At 43.5% G+C, this 27368-nt stretch overlaps 1 protein-coding gene and 1 long non-coding RNA gene across 10 annotated transcripts in view; one reads left to right on the forward strand and one right to left on the reverse strand.

Moving 5' to 3' along the window:
- Positions 1 to 6024, forward strand: part of LOC108352894 (uncharacterized) — a 30799-nt gene extending 24775 nt beyond the window's left edge. Inside the window, exon 4 of the long non-coding RNA XR_010058119.1 lies at positions 2501 to 6024. This is a non-coding gene — a long non-coding RNA (uncharacterized LOC108352894). The remainder of the gene's footprint in view (positions 1 to 2500) is intronic.
- Ddhd1 (DDHD domain containing 1) overlaps positions 1 to 27368 on the reverse strand; it is a 66556-nt gene that overhangs the window by 14137 nt on the left and 25051 nt on the right. For 2 of the 9 annotated variants that reach the window (XM_039093255.2, XM_006251769.5), the window contains exons 2-10: positions 22543 to 22716; positions 21868 to 21888; positions 16119 to 16220; positions 13953 to 14081; positions 12383 to 12530; positions 9630 to 9736; positions 6024 to 6130; positions 1453 to 1715; positions 10 to 85 (exon numbers count right to left, since the gene is read on the reverse strand). In XM_039093255.2, coding sequence (XP_038949183.1) covers positions 10 to 85; positions 1453 to 1715; positions 6024 to 6130; positions 9630 to 9736; positions 12383 to 12530; positions 13953 to 14081; positions 16119 to 16220; positions 21868 to 21888; positions 22543 to 22716 — 1127 coding nt within the window. Of the gene's footprint in view, positions 1 to 9; positions 86 to 1452; positions 1716 to 6023; positions 6131 to 9629; positions 9737 to 12382; positions 12531 to 13952; positions 14082 to 16118; positions 16221 to 21867; positions 21889 to 22542; positions 22717 to 27368 lie in introns of those variants that run through there. The other 7 variants (XM_063274205.1, XM_006251770.5, XM_006251774.5 and 4 more) reach the window with 4 other exon arrangements.

A 27368-nucleotide genomic window follows, 5' to 3' on the forward strand; every position in this document is an offset into this window, starting at 1 on the left:
CTCATTTACCTTAAACTTTAAGGCAGGTGTTTGTGAGCCGGATGGCGCCTTCAATCCATGCAGCCGATCTTCAATTTCCCTCAGCCTAGGAGGCAGTATGAGATCACACGTACACATTTATAGTTTCACCACAAACACAACAGCGTTGAATTAGAGGCTTACTCCTTTATGAAGCAAATGATGGCCTTCCCACTACCCCGTGACACATACGTAATCACTACCTACCTACCTAGTCTACATAGCTTTAAAATTTATACTTTGTCCTCTTTTGCTCAGTGTTTTTTAGAAGTCTTTCTCTTTTCTAGATTTAGTAAAGAATTTTATAGGTCTTTTCATGGCTTTGCGCCCACCTACTTTAATTTCTAAAGCTGCCATTGTCTGTCCACTACATGAGAAGCCGCAGCTTAGCGCTTCTCTGCCGAGGGCTACTTGAGTCATCTTACTCTAGTGCCCTGCTCTGTTTTGCTCACATGTAACACACGTGCTTAGTCTTTCTTTCTCAAGAAAGCTACAGCTCACTTTCTGATACAGACTTGCTCATGTATTTCCTTGATTATTTTAAGACAGTCTCACCTAGCTCAGGCTGACTCTGAGCTATCTAACTCTAACAAGGGCCAGGTTAACAGGCATGTGGCATCATGACTATGCTTGGTTTTTAATGTTTGTAGGTTTCATTTTTAATCGTGTGTGTGTGCGCGCGCACGTGCGTGCGTGCGTGTATGTGTGTGTAAATGTGACTGCACTGCCTGCACAAGCTGGAAAAGGGCGCTGCATCTCCTGTGGCTGGAACCAACACGGTTGTGAGCTGACTGACATAGGTGCTGGGAATCAAATTCAGGTCAAACTTACGTTCTTTGTATTTTTTAAAAAATACAGATTTTTCCTCTGTGTAGACCTGAATGTTCTGGAATTCACTCTGTAGTCTGGTTTCAAACTCAGAAATCTGCCTGCCTCTGACAAAATGCCATTTTCTTCCAAGACTAAAAATCATTTTGCTATCATAATATTCATCTACAGCATCCCAGGGTCGCATCTTGAGACAACTATTCTAAAAGTAAAACAAAGCCAACACTTTGTGAGTAAAAGTTCGTCAGTCAGCTGTTTCTGTAAAGTGCTGAACTATCAAAATCAGTGCTTTTCATCGTGGACTCGAATCAGTCAGAGGAGGAACAAAGATGAGAATGCAAGTGTAAACTGAGGTAATGAAGCAGAGAGCTTTTACTCCAGATTTTAACTACTTGTTTCCCTGTGTGCACACAGCACTCCCTGGAGCTAGAGTCACAGGGGGTGGTGAGCAGGCTGAGGTGGTGCTGGGAACTGAACTCTGGTCCTCCGAAAAGTCCTGTGTTCTTAACCACGGCCATCTCTGTAGCCTAAGTAAGGCTTTCCCTTGCGAGCATTAACAATCCCACCATGACGGAGCCTCCCTCCAAGGCTCGGGTGGGTTCTTACCGCCGTTTAGTGATATAGAGCTCATCAAGAAGATGCCGCTCTTCGTAGCTCATCCACCGCTCGTCAGGCAGCTCCTCCTCCTTCTGCAGCAGCTGCTCATAAAGTCGAACTGGATTCCAGCCCATCATGATGTCATAAGTGATTACACACCCCAAGGAATGGGACACTATTGAGACTTTACCCCCTTTCTCTTCAAAGTCTGGATTCCGGGAACAGAAAAGGGAATATAATCGATTCAGCTCTTGCTGAAGGCCTTTAACTAGCTGTTTGAAATAAGAAAATATAATATTAGACTTCACTGAGTGCTGTAAACTTTACTTCTAAATGTAAACGTATTAAGAAGAAAAACAGAACATGGCGGATGCACTCTAACTAGGTTATTACAGTTACTAAACCGCTTTAAAAGGAGGCAGGCGTGGAGGTGCAGACATGCTGCACACAGTATCACCAGCACAGAACACGCCACGGGCTGATTACCCACGGAGACGCTTTGAGCGTGTTAGGTGGGTTATACTAGCCAGCCCTGCACGGATGGAGAAACCCTCCGTTTATATCCCAGTATGGTCTCCAAAGACTTCTCCAAGTTTCCACTTCAGTTCATCCTACCGTGTGTCAATTCTAAAGTTTTATAGTGTACAGGCTTTGGGTATAGCAAATATTTAGATTTTTTTTTTTCCAGAGCTGGGGACTGAACCCAGGGCCTTGTGCTTGCTAGGCAAGCGCTCTACCACTGAGCTAAATCCCCAACCCAGCAAATATTTAAAAAGAATATAAATTTGTGACAATACGCTTTCTCTCTGTGAAGCAGTTTCCCTTGAGTTGAGCATCAGTAGACATTTCTGAGAGAGCACTGCCTTCCCTGAAGCCACAAGAAAACACTGTTTATCACTCGGCCTGTCCTGGACCTGACCTGAAGTTCAGCACAGTCCTCCTCCTTAATGTTTCTTCCAGTTGATACAAAATTTCAGTTTTATCCATTTTATCTCATTTCTTAACAAGCCAGTTAGCTGTTGCTGACAGAGGCTTTCTTTTCTTTCTCTTCTTGCAGCTTCTAATTTCAGTCATGAGACAACCAAACTCTCCCGTCTACTACTCAACGCTCTTCACCTGAATGCTTAAACTGGCATTCGCTCTTGTGCTCTATGACTGGGCGACTCAGGGGTGACACGCATGAAGGCCTGGCATCCTTCACTGACAGCTTAGAGCAGGACAAACGATGCTGAAGCTAAGGGCGCTACTGGAACGGCAGTGAGTCTGATGCGATCTTCTGGTGATGGGATACACACTTTGTGACTCCCACACGCATCAGAGTCACTGGCACTGCCAAGGGCAGACTGCTGTGCTCAACCTCTGACTTCTTGACTCAGGCTCTGGAGGCCCCAGGAGCTTGCATCTGTACCGAGCTCCTGGAGAATGTTGCCACTGCTGGCCTGGGAACTCTACCTTAGGGACTACCAGTTCCAGGACAAATGGACACTAAAGCCTTCAGACAGACTGCAGGTGACTCTCAGGTAGGATTGGGCTGTGTGTGGGATATCAATCCGCACGCACTTCTCTGAGAGCTGTAAGTAGTTCTCTAGAGTAAGCTTCTATGCTATCAGCCATCCAAAACAAGACAAAACAAAACCCAACTTCCTTACTTATAAGCCACGCAACAGTTCCAGCAAAGGTGCACATCAGTGTGTTGCCTGGGATTGACCCCAGGACTTTGTGCTTGCTAGGGGAAGTGAGACACTGACCTAGCTCTGTGGTATCATTGAAGGTCTTTGTGGTTTAAACCATGCAGACATGTATGTACTTTGGTATACTGGCAAAAAAGCACACGATTTTCATGTTTTTAAAAAAAAACGTAACCCTCTAAAAGTGTGAAGTGAGAAGGACTAGCTGGAAACAGCCCTGTCCCTCTAACCCAGGTTCTCCTGTAGCCATTAAGAAAGCTACACTTTTCCCTTGAGAATCTCCATCTCAGAGTCAAGAGACCAAGAGGTGACCTAAATTAACTGCTGTGGAGATGAGAGTGCACCTCTGTGGGTGGTAGCTTTTGCATCTACACGGTCTCTTGTTTCCACGTTGAAGGAGTGTCCACTCTTTGAACGCAGCTTTGCAACTACAAAGGTCTCATCACAGCGAACACGCATGCCCCTTCAGTCCCTGATCACCAACTCACTTCTATGTTAGAGAGTAACACCAGAGATTAATGTTTTAGGAGGCTTTAATATTTTATGAGTGTTGTTTGGATGTATGTCTGTGTAGCACATGTGCCTGGAGGAGGTCAGAGGAGAAAGTTATGATGCCCTAGAACTGGAGTCAGGATGGCTCTGAGCCACCATGCGGGTGCTGGGGACTGAACCAGGGTCCTCTGCAAGAATAACAAGCGCTCTTGGCTGCTGAGCCATCTCCCCGGCTCCAGCCCAGGGATTTACCTTACAGACTTTCCTTCTGTAAACAAACAAGAGCACTTTAGCCCCTCTCAGTATGAACTCCTTTGGTTCTTCACAGTGCCTGGAGAAGCACTACTCAGAACTCCCTGATGGGATCACCTAGGAGAACTGTTCATTTAAAATATAAACACGGCTTCATTTCAGACCAAGTCACAACCTCTAGGGGATGGAAAACGGTTTTTCCCTGTTAACTTTGATATTTTGTTTCCTCAACCTTTTATTCAAAAATAACTTGAAAAATATAAAACATCACAAAGTAAACCAAAGGTCTGGGCTGGAGCCCACCCGCTGCTCTTCGGAGGACCCATGTTCAGCAGGCTGGCATACTGCAGCCTGCTGACTCGAGCTCCCTGGGACTCCACGGGCCTTGGGCTCACACGCACATTCCCCTCCTCAATACAGAACTTATGGAACCACACATTATGCCTCTCTAGTTTTCTTTTGTTAACGTTTATCACATTTGTGTTCTTTCTGCTTCTACAAATATGCAAACATACACCTTCCCCAAATGTGTGGTAATTACTTGAGGAATTTAGCACATACACTGTCTTCTTTTATTCCTTAACACCCCCCTGTATACTCGTACACTCCCTTGAGTCAGGAGCATTTCTAGTTTAATTATCCACTATTTGGATCTATTTTATCTAATCTACAACCCACAACCCAACTCTTGTCCTCCTTCCCTGCAGCTTCCTGCTCTCCTCCAGCACAGCAGAGGAGAAGATACAGAATCTATCAGATCTCTTCAGCTCCTGTTCTCGGGAATTCTTCCTCTAACTACTGTCCTTATGACACTTATGGTTTGAAAGAATTCGGCCCTCGTCCTGGTCCTTATTTTGTGTTTCTCAGGTATCTCTCGATATCACGATGCCACACAGGGGCTGGCGCATCCTTCACAGGGCATCACATCTAAAGGCTTACAGTGTCCACTTGTCCCTTGGGAAAACCCAATATAGACACTGCCTGATTTCTCCTGTGTGTAATTATAGCTCTCCTTTATGGACCAGTGAGCAGTCTACAGGGATGAAGTCTAAGACCAGGCAATTAGTCTGCTCCTAAATAAAACACTGCCCCCAAGTCAATGTTCCCTGATGATTCATGTCCAGCGTCTGTGTACCCAGCACTACCATGACAGCTGCAAAAGTGATTTCCAACCCCAGTCAGCGCCACTGTTCCAAAAGCAAGGGGCCTATCGGCTTCCCACTTACTTTTTAATGTGAATGTAAGATTGAAAATCACCTGCCCTCCTTTACTGCACTGTCACTACTCTACCCCACACTAAAAGTAGTGATGATTCCTGTAGTGACAGTGAACGACCTGGGTGCCCAACAGGTTCAGATCCAGGCAACTGGCTCCTACCCTTGCCACCTCCACTGACATCTGAACATTTCTTTAGCTTATGTCATAAACTATCTATGTTTTGGTCTCTGGATCAGCTACACTCACAGGGATTGGTAATTTTTCTCTTGGTACTACAAACGTCAGATGTTAGGTGTGCTCATTGTGATAAGAGGTATTTTTGTTTCTTAGCTATTTTAGTGTAAATGACTGGGAAATGTATGCGTGTATGTAAACATAGTCACCTGTACACACATACACACGGATTAATATATATACACACACATACATACACATATATGTGTATATATTATACCTATAAACACATTTTACAAATTATGAGTTCAGAATGATACCTTCATTTCTAATCTCTACCCACAATAGGCTCATACATATTTATTTATACATTATATACTATATTATTTCTTTTCATTATTATATCATTTTTCGAGATAGGGTTGACTCTGTAGTTCAGACTGGCCTTGAACTCACGGCCACCTTTCTGCCTTAGTCGCTGAGTGTTGGGAATACAGGTGCGCACACCATGAACCTCTTGTGTTGTTGTGAGACAAGGTCTCACTGTGTAGCTCTCTTCCGAGTGTGGGACTGAAGGTGTGCCCTGCCGGTTCTGGCCTTTCTTTCTCTGTGTTTTTAAGGAACACCAAGTGGTTGGTCCAGGCCCGGCCCGCCTGGGAAGCCCTTGCTCTGAGGCTGAGGAATCCACTATGAGAAGGCACGGGCCTGCTGCACTGGAAGGCACAGCGAACACGACAAGCTGGTCAGGCCACCTACCTCATCCCTGTAGAGCGGGCTGGTGTAGTACATGATGTCCATGGCGCTGCTGTTGAGCATGTCCCTCAGGCCCCGCACCTTGTCAGGAGTGATGGAGTCAACAGTGTCTGAGAACAGAGAACCAAACCAAACTTAGCAAGGCTATGGGGATGTTTCCATCTCCTAGAATAACCTAGTATTTAAACACCAGACATTAGTGGGGCTCTTTCCTTCTTGCAAAACATCTAAGACGAAACTAAACAAAAGCCCAAACTAAAAAGTAGAAGACAACAAAAAGACACAAAAAGGAAAGGAACGTGAAGGGAAGACGGCCATTGTTAATTTGTTGGGTTCTATTTACCTTGGGCCTGACTATGCCTATCTGGTGTGCTGGCACTGCGATCACAGAACCAGCAACAAACAAAACTTTTCTTATGCTTGCTATTTATCTCTGGTGACCCAGTGACGCATGTGCTGTCAGGTCCTATATACAAACAAAGGCGAACAAACGCCTATGGGCTTCAGAAACAGGACACTGTAGCGCTTACAGAAGTACGGAAGGCGGACAGAGCCGCAGGCCCTCCTCGCTGCACCACTCAGACTGTTAGTGTGAATTTGTTCTGTGGTTTAGCACAACACAGTAAGGACCAGAAGGCACCACGGTAAAGACTAAGCCTTTCTACGTGCTCTGAACTCTTCTCCCAAATGTTTTCTAAAGTGTTGAAAGTCATGGTCTTCTGCCGAGCCCTTGGTCTGGATGATACATAGCAGATATCTTTTTGTCTTTAACCATTTCCCCCACAGGATAACCGGCTTCAGCACTGGGCTGCCACGCTGCTCTGCTGTGATCAGGGTCCAGCAGTGGCACAGGAATGTGTGAGGCACGTGCTGCAGCCCTGCTTTATCTGCCCAACTCTGTCCCGACATTCAAGTGTTTCAACTTCAAAAGTTAAATGGCTCCAGCCACCTCGGAGGATGTGACTCCCTGACGCAGTTCTTGGCTATCCTGGGCCTTCTGTTCTATTCACAGTCAGCTTACAAGTTCTGTGAAAATCTACAGACCAACTTGAGAGTTGGCATCTCTAGAATACTCAACCAGTTAATGTGAGAAAATCAACTTAAACTTATCTAAATTTTCTATATTTTAATAGTACTTGTACTTTAATAGTTAAATGTATAAAATTACTTAAAGTTACACATTTTATATAAAAGTTGCATACTTAAGTTATTTCTTGGTGTATTGCATTTTGATGTTATTTTTGTTTGTTGCTGGTCTACAGAAGAGCAGTTATTTTTGCACATAAACCCTCTATGTCATGACCTTGATAAGCTGATCGGTTCTAATGATTTTTCTGTAGTGTGTGTGTGTGTGTGTGTGTGTGTGTGAGTGTGTGTGAGTGTGAGAGTGTGTGTGAGTGTGAGAGTGTGTGAGAGTGTGTGTGAGTGTGTGAGTGTGTGTGAGTGTGAGAGTGTGTGAGTGTGAGAGTGTGTGAGTGTGTGTGAGTGTGAGAGTGTGTGTGAGTGAGAGAGTATGTGTGAGTGTGTGTGAGTGTGTGTGTGAGTGTGTGTGAGTGTGTGAGAGTGTGTGAGTGTGTGAGAGTGTGTGTGAGTGTGTGTGAGTGTGTGTGTGAGTGTGTGTGAGTGTGTGAGAGTGTGTGAGTGTGTGAGAGTGTGTGAGAGTGTGTGTGAGAGTGTGTGTGAGTGTGTGTGTCTGTGTGTGTGAGTGTGTGTGTGAGAGTGTGTGTCTGTGTGAGTGTGAGAGTGTGTGTGTGTGAGTGTGTGTGTCTGTGTGTGTGAGTGTGTGTGTGTGAGTGTGTGTGTGTGTGTGTGTATTCTGAGCAGAGAGCACGGGACCTGTAAGCCAAAGCCGCTGCTTTCAATTCTTTGTTCCTGTCATTCCCTCTTCATGTATTACTGTGTGCAGAGACAGGACGCCGCACAGAAACCTTCGTTTTTATCATCTGACTCCCAGTTAGTACACTGGTATTTGCCACAGCATACTTTTATTTTGCAATCTATGCAGAGTAAAGCTGATTATGAATTTAGTACTTGTCCGGTTTTATGTGCCCATGCTGCGACCAGGACCTCCACGGTGTGCCTTTCCTCCCTAAAGTGTTGCCTGGCCTGCAGTTTTGCCCTTCCCCCTGCTATCTGAATGGAAGAGGAAAGTTCAGGATCTTTCAGTTATCTTAATGCCTTCAAAACTATGTTAATAGGTGACGCCCAGAACCCCAGGGCTCAGGAGGCTAAGGCAGGAAGACTGTGTTCAAGGCCATCTGGCTACAAAGGTCAGACTGTTCAAAACAAAACAAGTAACTTGGAAATGAGTGTGATCGGATACATGAAACTCCCAAATAATCAATAAAAGTATTACGTTAGGGAAAGAAATTAAAAAAACAACACGTTGCTTTGGACACTCTTGCACACCATCTATTTTCTTAAACATCAACGTTTGCATTTTGAACTTTCTCAGGGTCCGTCTGCTTAGGAGTAGGACGGCTGGGCCGTGTGGTCACCCTGCTTAGACAGCTAAGGAACTACCGACCGTCTTGTGAAGCAGCTATGCCATTTCCTGTCCCCACTGGCATACGTGCAAGGGGTCCTGTTTCTGAAACGTGCGTTACTGACCCTATCTCCCATTGTCTCCATCCTCATCCTCACCATGTGAGGAAGTACTGCCTGGAGGTTTTGCTATGCATTTTTGCTAATAAATAATGATGCTGAGAAAAACAAAAAACCAACAACCAACCAATCACCCCCCAAAAAACAAACAAACAAAAAAACCCAAACAAAACAAACACTCCCCTGTCAACAAACAAACCAACTAACCGACTGACCGACCGACCGCACCAAGCACCACAGCAGTGTGAACTTAGTCGGATGACGGGCTTGGCCCAGGGGCTTAGTGAATGTTACTTCACCCTGCTGTCTACATTCCTCAAGTTTATTTGGGTGAACAAGAAACGCCCAAACGATGGTATTTTATACAGAACTTTACATATATACCATCACTGATGGGACTTCTTCCTTGGCCATGAGCATTTAATTACTTCTTTTTTTAAAAGTTCATGACAATTTCTGATGCCATTTTGGAGCTGGCATGCTCCAGCTGTCAGTCCTGACTGTGAGACAAGGCCACAGACGCGGAAGACTCTGGGCTACATCCGGGCAGTGTGTATGTGTAGCACTGTGAGGAAGGGGGGTGCTGGTGTCAGAGAGACCTAGATCTCCTCCCTCTACCTTCAAACCACAAAGGACACGGACACACACACACACACACACACACACACACACACACACAGTGTGATCTATGAGGTCTATGTGGGAGTCCAAAGACACAAATCAATGTTGGTAATTTTAAAAACATTTTTTTCGCTCAAATATGTTCTTGAATAATCTGGAATAAAAAATGAATATACCTTAAACCAACTGAAAAGATTTGTTTATGGTGTTTATGTCCAGCTGGTCTGTAACTCTGAATTACCCCTCACGTGTGGGATTAAAAGCACACGACACCACATGTGACTAGGATTTTGTTCTTAATAAAAATATTTTTAAAACTTTGCATATTTATTCTTGAAAAGGTTTGTCCCTGGCTAAAATCATTTGGTTTCAAACAAAGTATACCTCCATCAAGAGTAAGCTTCGATCGCCACTCCACAGGTAGAAACTCAACGTGTGTTGCGTGGTTGGCAAAATGCTTTTCTTCTATTTTCCTTGCAGCCTCTCTCATCCTAGAAAATAAAACAGAAGACAAACCGAGGCTGACTTCACACACTGCTACAGCACCCTGCAGTGTGAGACTCCGTCTCCCACCGACTCTGTCTCCAGTGACTGCAGTCACTTTCCTGTCGGCCACTGAGGACCTGAACTCCTCCCACTGAGGACTGGAGTGGCTCCTCAGGGGTGGAGAAGCACAGGGAGTGCCCACGCCTGTGCTCACCTCCATGCGTCATCGGTTACCTCATTTCAGTGCCGCTACCTACCTTACGCTTAATTAATATACAATTAGGTTATTTCCTTTCTCTCTTCCTCTCCTCCCTCCAATATTTCTTATATCCCTGTACCTTCCTCTCCTGCTCCCTCTCAAATTATGGCCTCTTTTTTTTTTTTTTTTGGGTTCTTTTTTTTCTGGAGCTGGGGACCGAACCCAGGGCCTTGCGCTTCCTAGGCAAGCGCTCTACCACTGAGCTAAATCCCCAGCCCCATTATGGCCTCTTTTACTTGAACTATTATTACTGTGTGTGCACCCACTCTCGTGCACGTACTCAGGAATGAATTTACACACACAGCCTGCTGGGTCTGTCTGGTGTTGCTTACATGGACATGATTTCAGGTCTGACCATGCTGTACTGGGTAAGCGAGCAGGGGCTCTTTCCGAAGATGACTAATTCCCCTCTCTCTGATGGAGTTAGCTGCCTGTAGTTCTTCATCTAGTGATGGGCCCTCGTCAGTTTTCTGGCATGCACGTCTCGTGGTGGTGCCGTGCTTCCGGTCCTCAGGCAGTCAGACCATGGAGTTTTCACAGGGTCCCTTCCCTAGCACGCCCATGAGATGCCATCTTGCACAAGAGCTCCTTGGCTCTTGCACGATTTCTGCCCCTCAGCCTCTGTCTTTTCTTTATGATGCAAACTACAGGATTCTTTTTACTTGAAAGATTAAGGTATCAATGAACTTATATTTTTTGTCGGTTATGTGAATTTTACCAGAAGGATAGGATGGTGATTGGCCCAACATTATGAAGATGCTGAATGGGTCACTGGGAAAACTCTCATGGTGTCCCTTCAACAGATACATCTTCCTCGCAAGTTTTAAACCAAATCGCAGAGACCACATCATTTTATTTCTGCTTCTATTTTCTTGGTGTGAACACTGAACCCAAGGTTTCAAATCCCCGAGGCAACTGTACACGTGAGGTAAATGCTATACCACTGCGCTACGTCCCCAGCTCTCTTATCTCTAAATAGCATATTTTCCTAAAATAACGTCTATTTGATATTATGGTGCTGTAATTGAGTGATTTTTAATTTTAGTAAACATGTAGTTCAGGGGCCTCATTTCCCCAGCCGATTATAAAAACTATTTTATAGTAACATTAAAACATTTTACATTTGTTTTTTGTTTCAAATGCTCCAGCCCATCCACTGCAGACGGTAGACAGGTCTCACGTGTCTGTTGTTAATTCTCACCCCACACCCCTTGTCTCTCAAGTTTTCTACCATCTGCTTGCTAACTGCACGTGTGATGTCACTAACACGGCCTCTCTATTGTACAGCCCTGTAGAGTGGTAGTGGAGGCCAAGCAGTGTCAGTGAGTCTGGAAAGACTCCACGGGCTTTAGCCTTCCTGTGTTATGTTTTGCCTCATTTGTACCTGAAGAAATCAAACTTCTCTTTTCCTAAGGATCTCGGGGAGGCTATGTCAGCAAGCCTACTTCTCATGGTCCCTGATATCTAAGCAAAGAATGTTTCAGGATATAATTATCGTGCCAAGTAGTAAATGACTACTTATCATAAAATCAGAATTGGAGCTATGAGATAGATGCCTACAACAGAAACCAAAAGACTGAAGAATTAAGAGGCATGCCAGTGTCCAATGGCAACACAACGTGAACGGCACAGTACTTTTTTACTTTAATCTCTGGTGGGTGTGATGATTTCACAGTGTTGCAAGGTCAGTGTTTATGTAGTTTACTGAGAGCTAATCCTAGCAGCAGACAGCATTCACTTCAGGAATAAGGGTTTTGCTGGCAGCCTCCGAGTCTGGTAAACTGCGCTTTCAGCGGTGCCTGACTGACTCTCAGGCACTGTAAGTCTGTGCTCACCAGCTTACTTTATATTGACAGAAGAGCCAAATCTACGGTGTGACCTTCAACCCCAACGTTCCTTCAACACAGCACTTAACAACTTCTGGATCACACGAATCCCCCCCCCCCCCCACACACCCTGATGAGCTCCTAACTGTTCTAGGACACAGCTGGGTATGTATCCATTAAGGAGGAAAATAGCCTGCCTCTGTGTTCATATCCACTGACGTCTGTGTGAAAGTCCACAGTTGCTTCCTCAGGAGCAATGAGTGGGCAGAGTGTATTGAAAATTATGTTTGAACAAGTTTTAATCTTCTCAGAGTTGGACAACTTTGAAAACTTTCAATTTCTGAAGCTCACAGAGTAAGGAACAAACTTAAAACCAGATCTTTTCCTGCTGAGGACCTTAAATCAATTAAATACACTGACTAAGGCTTATCCCTCCCTCTCTGCATTGGAGGGGACACCAGACTTCATCTAGATACAGTCACGCTTGGTTTAGTCCTGAAACATCACTGAGGTTATGCCTTATGTGGAGGCTGGGACTCTGGACTCTGTGTGCGCACAGGACTCACATGGCTGTGTTTTTGATGATTCTTCCTTGGTCCATCTTCTGTCCAATGCCGTGCACAACAAACACAATATGAGAAGTTTGCGATGGCTTGTCTTCTAGTGTGGCTTCTTCTACGTAGCCTCTGTGAAGTCTGGTCCCACTGCTGGAGGCTGTGGGGAAATTACAGTCCTCAGTTTACTACTTGCACACTAGGGTTAAAGAAAGAAATAGTAGTAATAATAAGACTATTATAAAAAGGTATTTCACTGGGTCTACAAAGAGGAAGCAAAATTTGTAAGATAATATATACTGATTGACACAAAACAAACTGAATACAATACAGAAGCCAGAAACCATTAGGAAAACAAAACCTTTCACATTAAAAAAATACACCAGGCATGGTGGCATATGTCTTTATAATCCTGGCACTCGGGGGAAAAAAGGCAGGTGAACTCGAGTTCAAAGCCAACCTGGATTATACAGTGAGTTCCAGGATAGCCCGGGCTACACAGTGAGACCCTGTATCAACAAACAAACAAACAAACAAACAAACACCCCCCCAAACAAACAAAAAAAACCCCAATGAGAAAAGGTACATGAAAATTAGGGAAAGCTAAGCAAAATATGATACCTACTGTTATAGCATATATACAAAGAGTTTATTAATCAAAAAGTGCACACATCTAATAATGTTTTGTGCTTAAGATGTAAAAAGGCACCCCACAAAATGAATACAACTAACTATAAACATATGAAACATTCGGATACATTTATAGCAAATAAATTAAAAGAGTGGCATACTAACATTTTCTTGGACTTAAAAAGTAAAATTTCAAACTTATTTAGGATTCTCTATCTTCCCTAAACACTTAGAAGACGTGTGTGTGTGTTTATGTGTGTCTGTGTGTGCGTGTGTGCACGTGCACGTGTGTGTTCGTGTGCGAGGTGCCTCAGGTATCAGTCCTCGCCCTCCACTGAGCAGTGTCTGGCCCTGCTGCCATGCAGGGTAGCTGGCCCTGCTGCCCCTGCCTCCATCCAGCGACTACGACTGCAGATGCACACTATGCATCAGTTTACGTGGTCGCTGACGACCTGAGCTCAGGTCATCACACTTAAGTGGCAGCATTGTAATCTGTGAAGCTCTTTAGCCAACCCTTTTTTTTCTTTTAATAAAAATGAATCAACTCCATTAGCAAAACTTTGAGAGTCGTGTTGTCTTTCTCACATGCACCATTACCTCTCTTCCTCCACTGCAACTGAATCCAGGACAATATGGCTCCAGTCCCCGGACCCACTGTCACTGGAGACAAGGGGGACATTTCTAGCCTCCTCTTCCTTTATGCTATGCATCAGCTGCCATGTTCGGTTTTCACTGTCTTAGACTGGACCGTGCTCACACGTAGACTGGCACTTCCTGTCCTTGTCGTTGTACTCTGAACTCCTAACTCTGAGCTGACGAGTGAGTGCACAGTTCACTTCACAGGGCTCTTGACACTGAACTTCTACTTAAAATATCAATTAAAAACAGGATCTGAGTTATCTACTTTTGATCCCCCAAATTTTGACAGTCCGCTATAACGTGTGACCATTACCTTTAGAAAACCCCAGTTTCTGGGTAACAGTTCTTGCAATTTTGGAAGTTGTTGCGTCACTGTAGAGATAGACCTCGTCCATGCTGTGCCAGTCCACGTGGTTCCGACTCAGTTTGAAACTATGAACAGCTGTTGCACAAAAGAGAGGAATTTCAAGTTCTCCAAGATGGATTTTTCTTGTGTAAGACATTCTCAACACCCAGGCTGCTGCATCAGTAATGTCTAACTCAGACACCATGTACTTTAGCTCAGTAGAGAGAACGTCACTGAAAACATTTATGTCACATAAGCAATGCACAGAGCCTTATAAACGATCACCTGTGCTACAAGGAACAGCGCGTGCCAGGTGTGACCGCATGATATTAAACCCTTGCATGTAGCTCACATTTTTGATTATCAAGGAGCTGTATCCCCAGTGGTTTGCCTCTTCTTCTAGAGGGATCTGTATCTCTTCAAAAGTTTTCAACAGCCCTGCACAGAAACTTTAATTCTGTCCCTCTTGTTGATGTTACTAAAGATATCAAGATATGTAAAAATTTTACTCAATGTAAGACAAAAAAGGCAGTAAGAAGAGAATAATGTATTAGAATATAAGGTACGTTGGGAATGGATATTAAGGCCAATGATCACTTGACACTTCTCAGCACAGCAGAAATACAAAAATGAAGCTTTGAGAAGAAATTAATGTTTCTGTGGTGTGGCTACTGCATTTCTGTACTGAGGTTGTGCCTACTGTGCCCGAGGTACTCAATGCAAATGCAGCCGAGGAATTCCCAAGCTCAGAGGCAGATACTGTGAACTGTTCACTTCTGCATATCCAGTGCTAAATAGAGTGTGGGGCACATGTGTGACTCCACTAATAGTGCAGAAGCAATGAGCTAGAGATTGATCTACTCTATCACTCATAATTGATAACTCATGTATTTTGAAGGCTTAACTTTTCCGTTATCTAGTGGGCACTTAGGTAAGAGACCTTCATAGTCTTATCTTGTAGAAAGTGGTATTCACCATCATTATGTCCAATTAGCATTCTGAAATCTCCTTATGGCAAGAATTGTATCCCCATTTCAGTCATAAAAACTTGATGCAGGGGGTTGGGGATTTAGCTCAGTGGTAGAGCGCTTGCCTAGGAAGCGCAAGGCCCTGGGTTCAATCCCCAGCTCCGAAAAAAAGAACCAAAAAAAAAAAAAAAAAAAAAAAACTTGATGCAGAAAGAGACTAATTTGCTCAAAAGCTAGTAACTGGCAGGGTGCACCTGTTTTACCTGAAGATGAGTTGTAAATGACCTCAAGTTAAGAGTACAGCTCTGGGAGGCTGGAGAGATGGCTCAGTGGTTAAGGGCACTGACTGCTCTTCCAGAGGTCCTGAGTTCAAATCCCAGCAACCACATGGTGGCTCACAACCATCTGTAATGGGATCTGATGCCCTCTTCTGGTGTCTGAAGACAGCTACAGTGTACTCATATACATTAAATAAACAAATCTGTGAGAGATATGGCTTAGCGCTTAAGCTTCATTAGAAGACCAAGGTTCAATTCCCAACACCTACATAGCAGCTGTCATGTCATGGTGCACATATATATGTGTGCAGGGAAATTACACACAACATAAAATACATTACAAATAATTGAAGTTTTATGAAAATCAATTATGTCATTTACCTCTTAGGATATGTCACTGACGTGTGTGTGTGTGTGTGTGTGTGTGTATGTGTCTCACAGGACTAAGATTCAATTAATAACAACATACACTAATAGCTTTAGTTCACAGAAAGCAACCACAGGGAGACTTTTTAAATAAAAAGCTTTTTATAAGCTAAAAGGATTAAAAATTTTGCAAGGGCTTAATAACCATTTACAAAGCAAATTTTTGTTGAAATAGTTCTGAGCTACATATGTTTAAAAGATTGAAACTGATCAAATATTTAGAGAAAAGTAAAATCTAACAAAACTCTGTTCCTCTGAAAACCACTTATATATTTTATATATTGTCTTAACATCTTAAGAACATATACATATGACACAAAATGAATATATACATACATGTAATAATGTAAAACTAAGCCAATAGCACAACAGACAGTTTTAGGAAAGCTAGAACATCTAGGCTTTAAGCAGCTGCTATAAGCTGGGTGTAGGCTACCAGAAGAGAACCAGGTTTACTGTACCTTGGGACCGCTTTCGCTTAAGACCTGTGGCATCTGTGCTCTCCTTATATCCTCTCCATTTGAACAGAGAAGGGAGGGAGAAGGGAGGGATGTGGTAGACAACTAAGAAAGCAAAAACACTGAGCTTCAAAGTAAATTTAAGCGAGGTTTTCTATTCTGCCTTTTCCTTTTCATCCTAACTTTAAAATCTACATTTGACAAACATTATTCTAACTGCTTTCTAAAATACAACTCCTAGTTAAAAATCAGTAAAGCAAAACTTAGTTTAATGTCTGCCAAATATATATGGTCTACTTTTATTGAAAGGCAACTACTGTCTAAATTCACCAGTGACAGACAATTACACGATCGTCATTTAACACCTCTGCATAGTTGTAAGAAATGCAGGGCATTTGAATGCTAAGACAGTTTCTCTCTTTATGATACTGAAGATTATTTAAGTCACCAAATTTCAATGGCACAGCCAAGAGGTGATACACACTCTGAGAATACAGCCACGTTTTAAATGGCTGACTCAGCTGGCCTGAGAGCATGGTATCCAGTCCACTGAATGCTACCCATAGTGACATATGATGGCTTCAAGATTGCTTCAGAAGCAAGGTTTCTTCCTTTCATGACTGAGACAGTTGTTGACAACTTAAAAGTGAAAACATTTTCAAGAAAATCAAATTGAAGGCTCTACTTTTCAACCATCTCTTTTGGAAAGATTAGTGATAACAAAAATAATTTCATTAGGAAATATGCTGTGATAGCTTGTAGGCATTAAGCAGACAACACAGAAAGGCCAGGCAGAGAATTGATATTTGACAAATCAGTCTTAAAGCCAACACGTTCCTTGTTGAATTTTGCTAGTTATGTTACTGATAACATTCCTTATATTTAAGTAAGTAATTATTTTAGTACACTTGAAACAGAATCTTATAACTTAGTTTACTATTTAGTTAACAAATCACCAGATGTTTATAATTTAATTAAAATTTATATTCTAACATATTCAATTTTCAGCCTCACTCTGTTCTACATAAACTTGACATTCATAGGTTAAATGCTGCCCAAATAAAAAACCTTTTATTTCTGTTGTATATACAGTTGAAGTATATGCAAAGATTTGTGCAATAAAGGTTTTTGTAAAATTCTTACAAGGCATTCAAAACTAAACCTACACACTAATTAGTACATCTACAATACAATTAGATAGCTGTAGGACTATAAACTAGGACTAAAAGCTGGGTGACAGCAGCACTATTTATTAAATGCCTTCTGACACAGTGGAAAAGAACATGGAAACAGGCTTCTTCCTGCCTCGTTCTTTCACAGGCTTTCTGGTCAGTCATTCAGGAGCAGAGGTACGCTCAGGCCAGCAAACAAGTACACCAAATACACTAGGAAAAAGCTACGACATAGCTAAGGGGGCAGACAGACACAAACTTGGTGATTTACTACCTGAACCAAATCCCACATTTACCAACTCGAGCTCCCGGGACACACACGGGCCACCTGATATAAAATCATGTGAGCACTCTCAGAAAGCTGGTCAAGACACAAAATGAATTCTCACCTTTCAAAAACATTAGCACGCCTCTAAGAAGATAAGCACCCCGTTACACAGCCTTTTACTCCCAGCCGAAACTTGTTCTTGTTTAAAACCTTTCCATAAAATGAAATGGTGGTTCTTTACCTTTACAACTTATTTCCACTTGAAAATCATTCGCTAGGGAGCGTAACTCTTTTAACCCCAAACACAGAGTTATGCTGTTACTTCCCTTTGCAGAAGAAAATGCTTTGCAAACTACCAGCTGGGGAATCACTCCCTGGCAAAAAAGATCTAATTTCTAGAACGATCTATTTACTTTGTCTTCTGTTAGACACATAGGTTAGTAGTTCCTATGTACTATCTCAATGGTATGCATGCATTCATACAACTCAAGATGCTAGTTTATAAGCTGATAACATTTAATTAAATGTTTACATAGTGAAGTCTTGTTCAGTAATCAGAAAATACTGAAATGTAAATTACTTAGAATCATTTCCTTATTAATCTTGCAAAGAAACTTTAATCACCATGTAATTCTGAATACAGTAGGTTTACCCACAAAGTGGGCGGGCTGATAATTCCCATTAGAGAAACGTGCAATACCTTTTCCCTCTGTGAACACTGACTGTCTGGAAAACTAGGATCTCTTCTTTTTTAGGTAGGGGCTTCCGTAGGCTGCCTCACATATCTCTTGCTGAGTCCCTTTCCAAGCAGTCAGAGTCTAGTTTAGAAAAGTCCCATGGTGCCAAGCGCTGCCCTGGGCAATCCTTACTCTCAGGGAGAGCAGTGGCCTTGCCTACCTCAACCTTGCTGACTGCATCAAAACTCCAGCGCTCTTTCTTAGACTTCAGGTAGATTCTACTGATAATCATGAAATCCTAGTTCCAAACTAGAAGCTGGGGATCGTCAGCCACCGAAGATAGAAGAGAAAGCTGGGTAATGGTCAGAGCACCTCCGCCTCATTATTGTTGTTGTTGTTGTTGTTGTTATTTTCAAGTAGGCCCTGGCTGCCGTGCTATGTAGTCCAGGCTATCTTCAAACTCAGAGAGGCTGGCTACCTCTGCCCTTGAATACTGGGATCAACCTGGTACCTCATTGTTCTTACTGACTGCCCAGCAGCTGCAGATGTCACAGCCTCTGTGATACCTGTAGCATCTGCACTCCTCACTCTTTAACTTTTGACCCAGGGCTTCTGTGTGGCTAATTATTTGATGCTGGAGGTTAAACCTGGATCTTACGCAGGTCAGGCATGCGCTTGGCATGACCTGAATCTGGAATATAAGCAGGTCCACACCCTTATCAGGTTGGCCAGCCTCTGCCTTCGACCACAGTTGCTGACATGGGTGCACATGTCATGCATACTTTTGGTTCCCGCCTGTTCCCACCTGATTTTTCTTGTTCTGTTCCCATTTGCTTGGTTTGGTTTTTGTGTTAACTGAACATTTTCAGTAATTCGTCTTAATTTCTATTGGCTTCCTTTTGAGCTAGCACAGTGTCGCTGCAGTGCAGCCGTCACAGGGTGGCGACTGACACCGGCACCCAGCACCATCCATGAGATTCACTCAGAGGTCTCCATTTTTCCACGAACAGTTTCTCTGTCCCAGGATCCCATCCAGATTATGTCTGGCCGCCAGGTCTCCACAGTCTGCTCCTGCTTGTGACCAAGTCTGGGCAGAACAGGCATCCTCTTTGTTATTTGCTGGAAGAGCCCTCAGTTTCAGTTTGTCCTAGGATCTTCTACTATGGAATCGAGGTTGTGCATTTCGTGGACAGTGATACACAGTATTAATGCATTTAGGCCAGCTTTTTAAACTGTAATCCAGTAATAAATGTGCTTGCAGGACTTCTTACTTGAAGGTATAATTTTATTTAGTTTAGCCATCTCAGGTGCATAGATGGCTCAGATTAGTCACCGTGTTAGAGAAGCTCTCCCTAGCCGTGGGGCTGCAGAGAAGGCTCAGTGCTTACTGCACTTGCCAAGGACCCGGGTTTGGATCCCGGCACCCACATGGCAGCTCACATCAGTGCCTCCCTGTGGGCTGTCCTTTAAGACCCTGAGAACTCCAGGGGAGAGAGACACCTTCATATGTCTCCCATACACGTGCCCCGCACAGCTTGAGGCACTGATAATCCTGACAAAAGATGAGTGAGGCTTGGTCATCGCACATGAAAAGATTTAGGTGAGAAGGGTGTTTTCAACCCAAGAAGAATAAAACAGAAAACTTCAGAAGTGTAGAAAGCCAAAACAGTCTAAAGGAGTATACTTTTTTGTTAAGTATTTTAAATTTGAGGTATTTTCCCCTAAATGGTGGCTTTCTAGAGGGTACATGGTGTTTCTGTAATTTTTAAATACACTACAAAATTTCCCCAGATTTTCAAAGTGTCACATCTTAACCTCTGAGTATATATTTATCATAATACCAAATAACACATAAAGGACTGAAAATCATATTCACGATGAATTGAACTAACAGTATAAATCTTTACCTTTGCCACACACAGCTAAAATTTTTATTTTAAACTAAGAGTGATGGTGCGTGCTTGTAATCTTAGCAGTTGGGAGGTAAAGGTTAAAGGTCATCTCAATTACATGGAAAGTTCTAGGCCACATGTGACTACGTGAGACCCTGTCTCAAAAAAGAAAATAAATAAATAAATAAAAAGATCAATAGCAAAAGTAAAAATTTCTTCTAATGAACCTCAGGGAATCACATTCTAAAAGTGACAGTGTCATAGTCCCCCCTCCCCCATTCTAATTGCCCAGACACTTGTTATGCAGACTACCAGACAGGCACTGAGGCTGGCACCACCTTGTCTGCCTAAACATGTTATTTCTAACTAATTTTTACTACTCCACATAGATCCTTTGAACACATTACACAATGTCTCTCACGAACACACACACACACACACACACACACACACACACACACACAGAGTGAGGGAGAGAGGGTAAGAGAGAGACAGAGAGATACGGACAGACAGAGAGACACAGAGAGAAACCTATGAAACCTTACTCAGACAAATAAACTGTGTTCTTAGGCATGGTCAGTTTGGGCAGTCTACAGAAGACTTCAGTATTTGTGACATTAATATTTAGGGAGAGCAGAAGTATAGCGCTCACAGGAAAGTGAGTTTTGTTGTGACTATGACCGTAAGCCGGCGGTGTGGAGACGCACAGACCCGCTGAGTGCGTACATGCGGAGGACAGTGTGAGCGCGGGAACAACCCCCTTCCATGTGCATGCTATTTTTCCTGCGAGCTTTCATGCACTATCAGTACTGATCACGGTTGACAAAACTATGTTTGCTGTGTGAATTGTCACTCTTTTTTTTTTTTTTTTTTGGTTCTTTTTTTTCGGAGCTGGGGACCGAACCCAGGGCCTTGCGCTTCCTAGGTAAGCGCTCTACCACTGAGCTAAATCCCCAGCCCCTGTGAATTGTCACTCTTGAGGGAGAAGACTTGAGAAAAAAAAATCCCAATTGTGCTTTGTCTAGTGGCAATGAAATTGTCTTATGACGCAAGTTCTGTCCTTCAGATACTGTGAAGTAGGGTCTAGTAGTGGAGAGAGACCATTCCTTACCTCAAATCACAGATACATTTCCATTTTTTTGTTGCACAAGGGTGAGGTGTTATTTCTCTAGTTATTAAGTATTACCTGCGGCCACAGCTCTAGCCTAAATCTGACAGCAAAATAAGGAAATGCTTGAATGTACAGATCAAGAAACTGAGATAATGTGTTTAAAACTCAGAGCATGGTGCCTGCAAACTACAAAAGGGTCACAAAAGTGGTGGATTTCACTAGTGACTTGTGTGGCAATCACAAGCCTCCTCAGTTAGTCATCTTAACTGAGGAGACAAAGACCAAGGCAGAGTTATACTTCTTTCCTTGTGACCGATGTATGTATCTATATGTAGGTTCAGACAGATGGCGGACAACAAAAAACAGGAGTAGAGAGGGAAAAATGAGCAGAAGAGAAGAAACAGGGCCAAGGCTTGTGGACAGCGAGGAGCCGCATCCTATGAATGACTAGGTCAGTCCTGGGCAGGCTTCCTGGCTTCAGAGGGGTTTGATGGGGTAGGGAAATGGTCTCTTAAGTGATACTTTAATTCACTATGTTTGGCAGGGCTTGCCGAAAGCCTCCCGAATACAAGGCAAGCACGGATGAAAACACGGAGCATCCGCAGCCTGAGTGGCCTGTGCAAGGTACTCACCAGAGTAGTTGATCCCACTGCCTGCAGCAAACGGAATGACAGAAGGAGTTTTAACTTTAGCACAGATTCTGAGGTTAGTCAAGATTCAGACACATACTGAAAACACGGCAATCTCGGCTATTCTGCAACATTCTTAAGGCTGACACACATTCACGTCTGAGTGAGTAACTAAGGAGCATACTTGTTTCAGACTAGAAACTTGTATTTATCTTCCAGAGATAACTAAAAGATAACATAAGCAATTCCGGCTTTTAAAATTCAGGAACGGATTAGTTACTAATAAAACTGCTCCCTTCTATGACAGCAAGGGTTGCTTTGTAAGTCTACTTTCAGTGATAACTCTCGTCCCAAATGACTACCAGCTTAATATGAACAATTTGTACCTATATGGTAAACTGTGCTAGTATTGAGCAACAAAACATATATACTGAGTAAAGTAATCCAGAAATTCATAGCAGTTTTAAATTCTAGAATAGTAAAGTGTTTTTAAAGAACAAGTTCTAGAGTATCTGAGGGTGGACACTTGCCTAGCGTGCACGGGCGAGTGCTAGACAGCATCGTATTTGATGCTCTGACCCCCCCCCCCCCCCCCCGAGCTACTGTTAGCCACAGTCACCAGCTGTATCATTACTTACGTTCACAGAACACACCAAACGCATTGACTGGTCATCTTACCGTCTTTTCCATCGATGGATTTGGACATTTCAATATCAAAATTCTCTTGCATCTGCTGACCCCTAAAACAACTGAGATGTTCTTGCTCAATTAAGTTACTCTCTTCTTCCTCCAGAGGTTGCCAAGTGCCATCGATAAACCACTGTCCACGCATCACTGGTATTTTATCGGCCTCTGAAAAGAGAGATCACAACATCAGCCTCTCACAGGGACCCGCACTAGCCATTCCCCCAGCAGGCTTTTATGACAGAACATAGTTATTTAAGGTAGAGAAAGGCAGACTTCAAGGAGGAGTAACTCCTCTGCTTGTTTCAGTCAGTGGCTCACTCTTGCCCCTGTTCCCTGGCCTCTGCCAGGGTGTGACCGACCACACCTGCTAGAGGTTTATTAAATTATCAAGATTAAGGTATACAAGACATAACACTTATGGTTGCTATATCTTTAGGAAGACAGAGGAGCAACCGTCCATGTGCTGGAGTCCTGGGTAAGCCAGGTGTGCAGTTAGGGCTTTAGTCAAGGCTTTGTTGGTCGTTCGAGCTTATCAGTATAGCATTCCAGACATAGTGTCTAGAGGCTGTGCACACATGGTGTGCTTTTTAGCTCATGCTGGAACATGTGTTTCTAGGTGGAACACAGGGAAAAATAATAAAGCGATTATATACATATTTATAAGAGCAATTCCTCATCCATCCTAGAAAAAATATTTATTGAATAACATTTTCCTAATAAAACACCATAACTAGAAGCCTAATACTTTTCTTTATTTATAAAATAAAACCGCACTAATTGTCATCTTGAATCTGAAAACTGTTTATAAAAAAAATCAAAACCAGGGTCGCATTTACCATAGTTATCAGAGTACCTGCAGAACAGTATCAGTCCTAGGTTCAATTCTCAGTAACAGCAAAAAGCTAAAAAAACAAAACAAACAATAACCCCACAGAGCCAAAGACTAAGCAGAATGAAAGTAATTACCCTAAAAGTAGACGGAAAAAGAAACAAATGAAGAAATGAATACACACACATGCACATGTGTGCACGCGCACACAGACACACATAGAAACAACCTACGGGCAGAACAAAACATGCCTCCAACTTTTCTCCAATAGTCACGTTGTTCGTCACTTGAAGCTGGGGGCTTTGATGAGTGCACTAATTCAGTCAGTATCATTAGTATATAAACTGATGACGTGAACACTCCATGCCTTACTGTTCATGAAAGAAAGAACATTTTGATGAGAGAGAAGAGCCAGAGGCTGGAAGCTCTCGAGGGCTCGATGGGCTGATGGGCACTAGAGTGCAGCTGAAGGGACCTTGACAGCTGATATGCCGGATATGCTGACAGGGCCGCAGGTGTGTGTTAACAGGAGAGTCGACTGTCTCTTCTGCCCAGAGGTGTGGGAAATAGAGATCAGATCCACAAATTTTTGAGAAATGCTGGCTTTTATCTAACCATGAGAAAGCCTTCCCCGGTCTAGGCTGAATTCATTCTTTGATTATTTGGACTGTCTTTTGAAATTTGGGGAATTGGGAGTTTCCTTTGGACCTGACAATTAAAACTTAGAATGTTAGCACAAAAGAGATGAATCTAAAAAGCAAGAAAACCTGTGTAATTATAAATTTCAGTAAGGAATATCAATGTGAACTACTGATACCTTTCCTCTTAAAAGGGGGAGGAGGCACAAACACGAGAGCATGAGAGCAGCCCTAACACTGAGCGGAGCTGATTCCTTAGTATCACTTCTCTCAAAGGCGGAGGACGACCGACTTCAGGGTTGGGCAGGAGATATACCAGACTTGTACTGTGAGTATTAGAACGTTTCTGTCACTCACTCTGTTCTTTTGAGTTGAAGTCTCAATGTGTAGCCCTGGCTGGCCCAGGCCTTGAACGGAACCTGGAGGATCCCTTTGCCTCTGCCTTGGAGTGCCGGGCTTCCGCCACCCTGGTTCCTGTCCCGTGCTTCTTGGGATGCTTTTGTATCTTCTGTTCTCTCCAGGGACGCTGGCACTGAGAGTCTCCTTGTACTAGGTGTTCCCCGTGAGCAGAGAGCCTCACTGCACTACGGCCTGTCACGCTGTAAGCACACTCTTGTGTTTATGCGGCTTGAGTTGGACTTTTGCTATCTGTCCTCCTCTCCCTCTGGCTGTGGTGTCTGCACATCCCTTTCACATCCCTGTGCTCTACCTGTGTCTCAAACCCAGCATAGAGTTAGTTGGGTCTTGCAGATAAAGCCATGTGAAACTTTCTTTTGAACAGTTTATTGATATAGTAATTAATATGTCTGAACCCACCTCCTTTTACAGTTACCATCTCTATTATGTACACTTTCCCTGCAGAGCATTTCCGTGCCCACCTCCCAACCAACCAGGAAGACGAGGCAGGTGTGCACAGCCTTTTTGTGCTTATTTAAAATGTGCCGTTTGGCCAGTCTAAATGGTATCTATAACCTCAAACTTACTATAATATATGCAATAGGTGAATTATTTTATTCTACTTTAATTTTCTCCTTTATTTCCCCAGTACTGCTTCATTCTAGGAGCTACGTTGAAACAGAATTGTTTGTGGTACGGTGTTGTGTGTGTTCCATCTGCTCGCCCAGGACTCCAAGGAGGTGAGCCAGCTAAGTTGTAAAAGGTGCCATCTCCACCGCCCTGGAACGTGGTCCTCGCTGTATTAGTAATGGGACCTCGTTCCCCCTTTACAGTTGATCTTTAAAATCTTACGTCACAGGGCTGAATGAGAGCCGTCCTTCCTGGCTTCTCCATGGTGGGTGTTCCAGCCTGTACAGCACTGGCGGCTTTCTAAGACCCTCCCTTGCTTCGCCCCCTACACTCACACTCTTGGTTATTTTGCTTTTTATCAATGGCCCTTATTAGGTTGTTGTTTGAATTTACTCTCCCTTGGATGGCTTGTAGTTAATGTCTGACCTTTCCTTCAACACTGTCTTAGGTTTCCATGTTTTGATAAACATGATCAGAAGCAACTTAGCAAGAAAGGGCGTATTTCACCTTACAGTGTACAGTGGGGAGCTCAGGGCAAGACCCCGAGGTAGGAGCTGAAGCGCAGGACGAGGAGCAGTGCCTACTGTCTGGTCGCCCGGCCTGCTCAGCTTGTATCCTCATACAACAGCGCCCACAGTGGCATTGCTCACAGTGACCTGCGCCCTCCCAACTCAATTATTAACCAAGAAAATGCCTCAGAGACTTGTCTACAGCCTAAACTGATGGATGCATTTCCTTTATTAAGATCCCCCTTCCCACACGCATGTAGGGTTGTTCAAGTTGACAAAACCAACCAGCACAAACTTCTTTACTAAATGCAATAAAATCCTGTACGTTTCTGCCTGGTTTTGTTTTGTCTTAGCTTTTGAATGTTTGCCTTTAAGTGACTCTTTGCCCTTCTCTTTTCCCACTAGTCCACCCCCACCGCCACCCCCAGTTTCTTCCTCCTTCTCTTCCTTCTGTATCAATCCCAAGCCTGCACTGGTGTTGGGCTGTGTTCTCTACATGGATAATTTTCTTTGATGCTTTAAGTGGTCAAATTTATTTTTATTTACATTACTGTCTGACATTTTCATAAATGAATACTATATTTTCATTTGAACTATATCTTCTCCCTGTTCAACTCTTGTCAAATTAATGACTCCTTTTATCATTGATACACACACACACACACACACACACACACACACACACACAGACACACAGACACAGTTTGTTGAGTTCGTTTAGCATTGCTCATAAGTACATATTTTAGGGCTGACCAGTTGGGATTGAATATCTTATGTCTGGTTTAAGACACCCTCTCAGTAGCCAGTGGTTGCCAGGAGCTCTTCATTTCAGAGGTTTCTCCAACCCCACCCTGGATCTATGGATAAATAAATCTTCCTGTGCTCTGTGTTAACTTCTCTTCCCACTCCTCTCTTCTTCAGTCTCTCAGGCAGCTGTGTGCTCTTTAGAGTCACAGGTCTGCAGCAGGTGTGTGTGTGTGTGTGTGTGTGTGTGTGTGTGTGTGTGTGTGTGTGTGTGAGAGAGAGAGAGAGAGAGAGAGAGAGAGAGAGAGAGTGTTACACCACTGTCTTTTGTGTCTGTTGGGTTTAGAGAGCTGTTACTACCTTCCAAATCAAGTAGTGTATTTTGTTTAATCTTAACTCTAATCATAATTATTTCTCCAGCTTCCCAAGTGCCCACTGAGTCTTAGAGAGCGGTTTCCTACTACACACTGCAGCTTTCCAGAGAGGAAAGGCACTTGCTTGGCCCCTTCTCACCAAAATCACAGCTTCTTGAATTGTGTTGAGTCATAAAATAGTCACCCAACACATTGACTTCCAGGGACAAACCACACAGCACCACACAGGTCTGCTCCTTGTCTGCGCTGCTCAGCAGCTGCTCTGGGTCACTCAAGGCAGAAACCTTGCAGTCACCCAAGGTGCCTCTTACTGTGCTTTACAACTACAGCTCAACACTATGTGCTGTTTACCTCACAGACCATGCTTGCACTGGGCTCCATGAATAAGGAGCTTGCTATGGCAGGCATGAGAGCTGGGCTGAGCAGCCGGCGCCCACAGAAAAGCCAGAGTGACAGCAGGCGCCGGTCATCCATCTCAACGGTACAGGATGGAGCATGACAGAGCCCCCTCTGATGTGTGCACACGGGTGTTACCATAACAACCCAAAGTTCAGATGACTTTCCACATCATCCCTTACTCACCAGGAGGTCGTGGCCCTCGCTTGCTTAGCTTTCGGGGCTGCACGGAAGCCTGGACTCCCTGGTGTCCAGTCTGCCAGCAGTCCCACCGCCTCTGCTAATGCTATTGTCAGCACAC

The sequence above is a fragment of the Rattus norvegicus genome, chromosome 15 (genome assembly GCF_036323735.1).
Source record: "Rattus norvegicus strain BN/NHsdMcwi chromosome 15, GRCr8, whole genome shotgun sequence".
Lineage (NCBI taxonomy): Eukaryota > Metazoa > Chordata > Mammalia > Rodentia > Muridae > Rattus > Rattus norvegicus.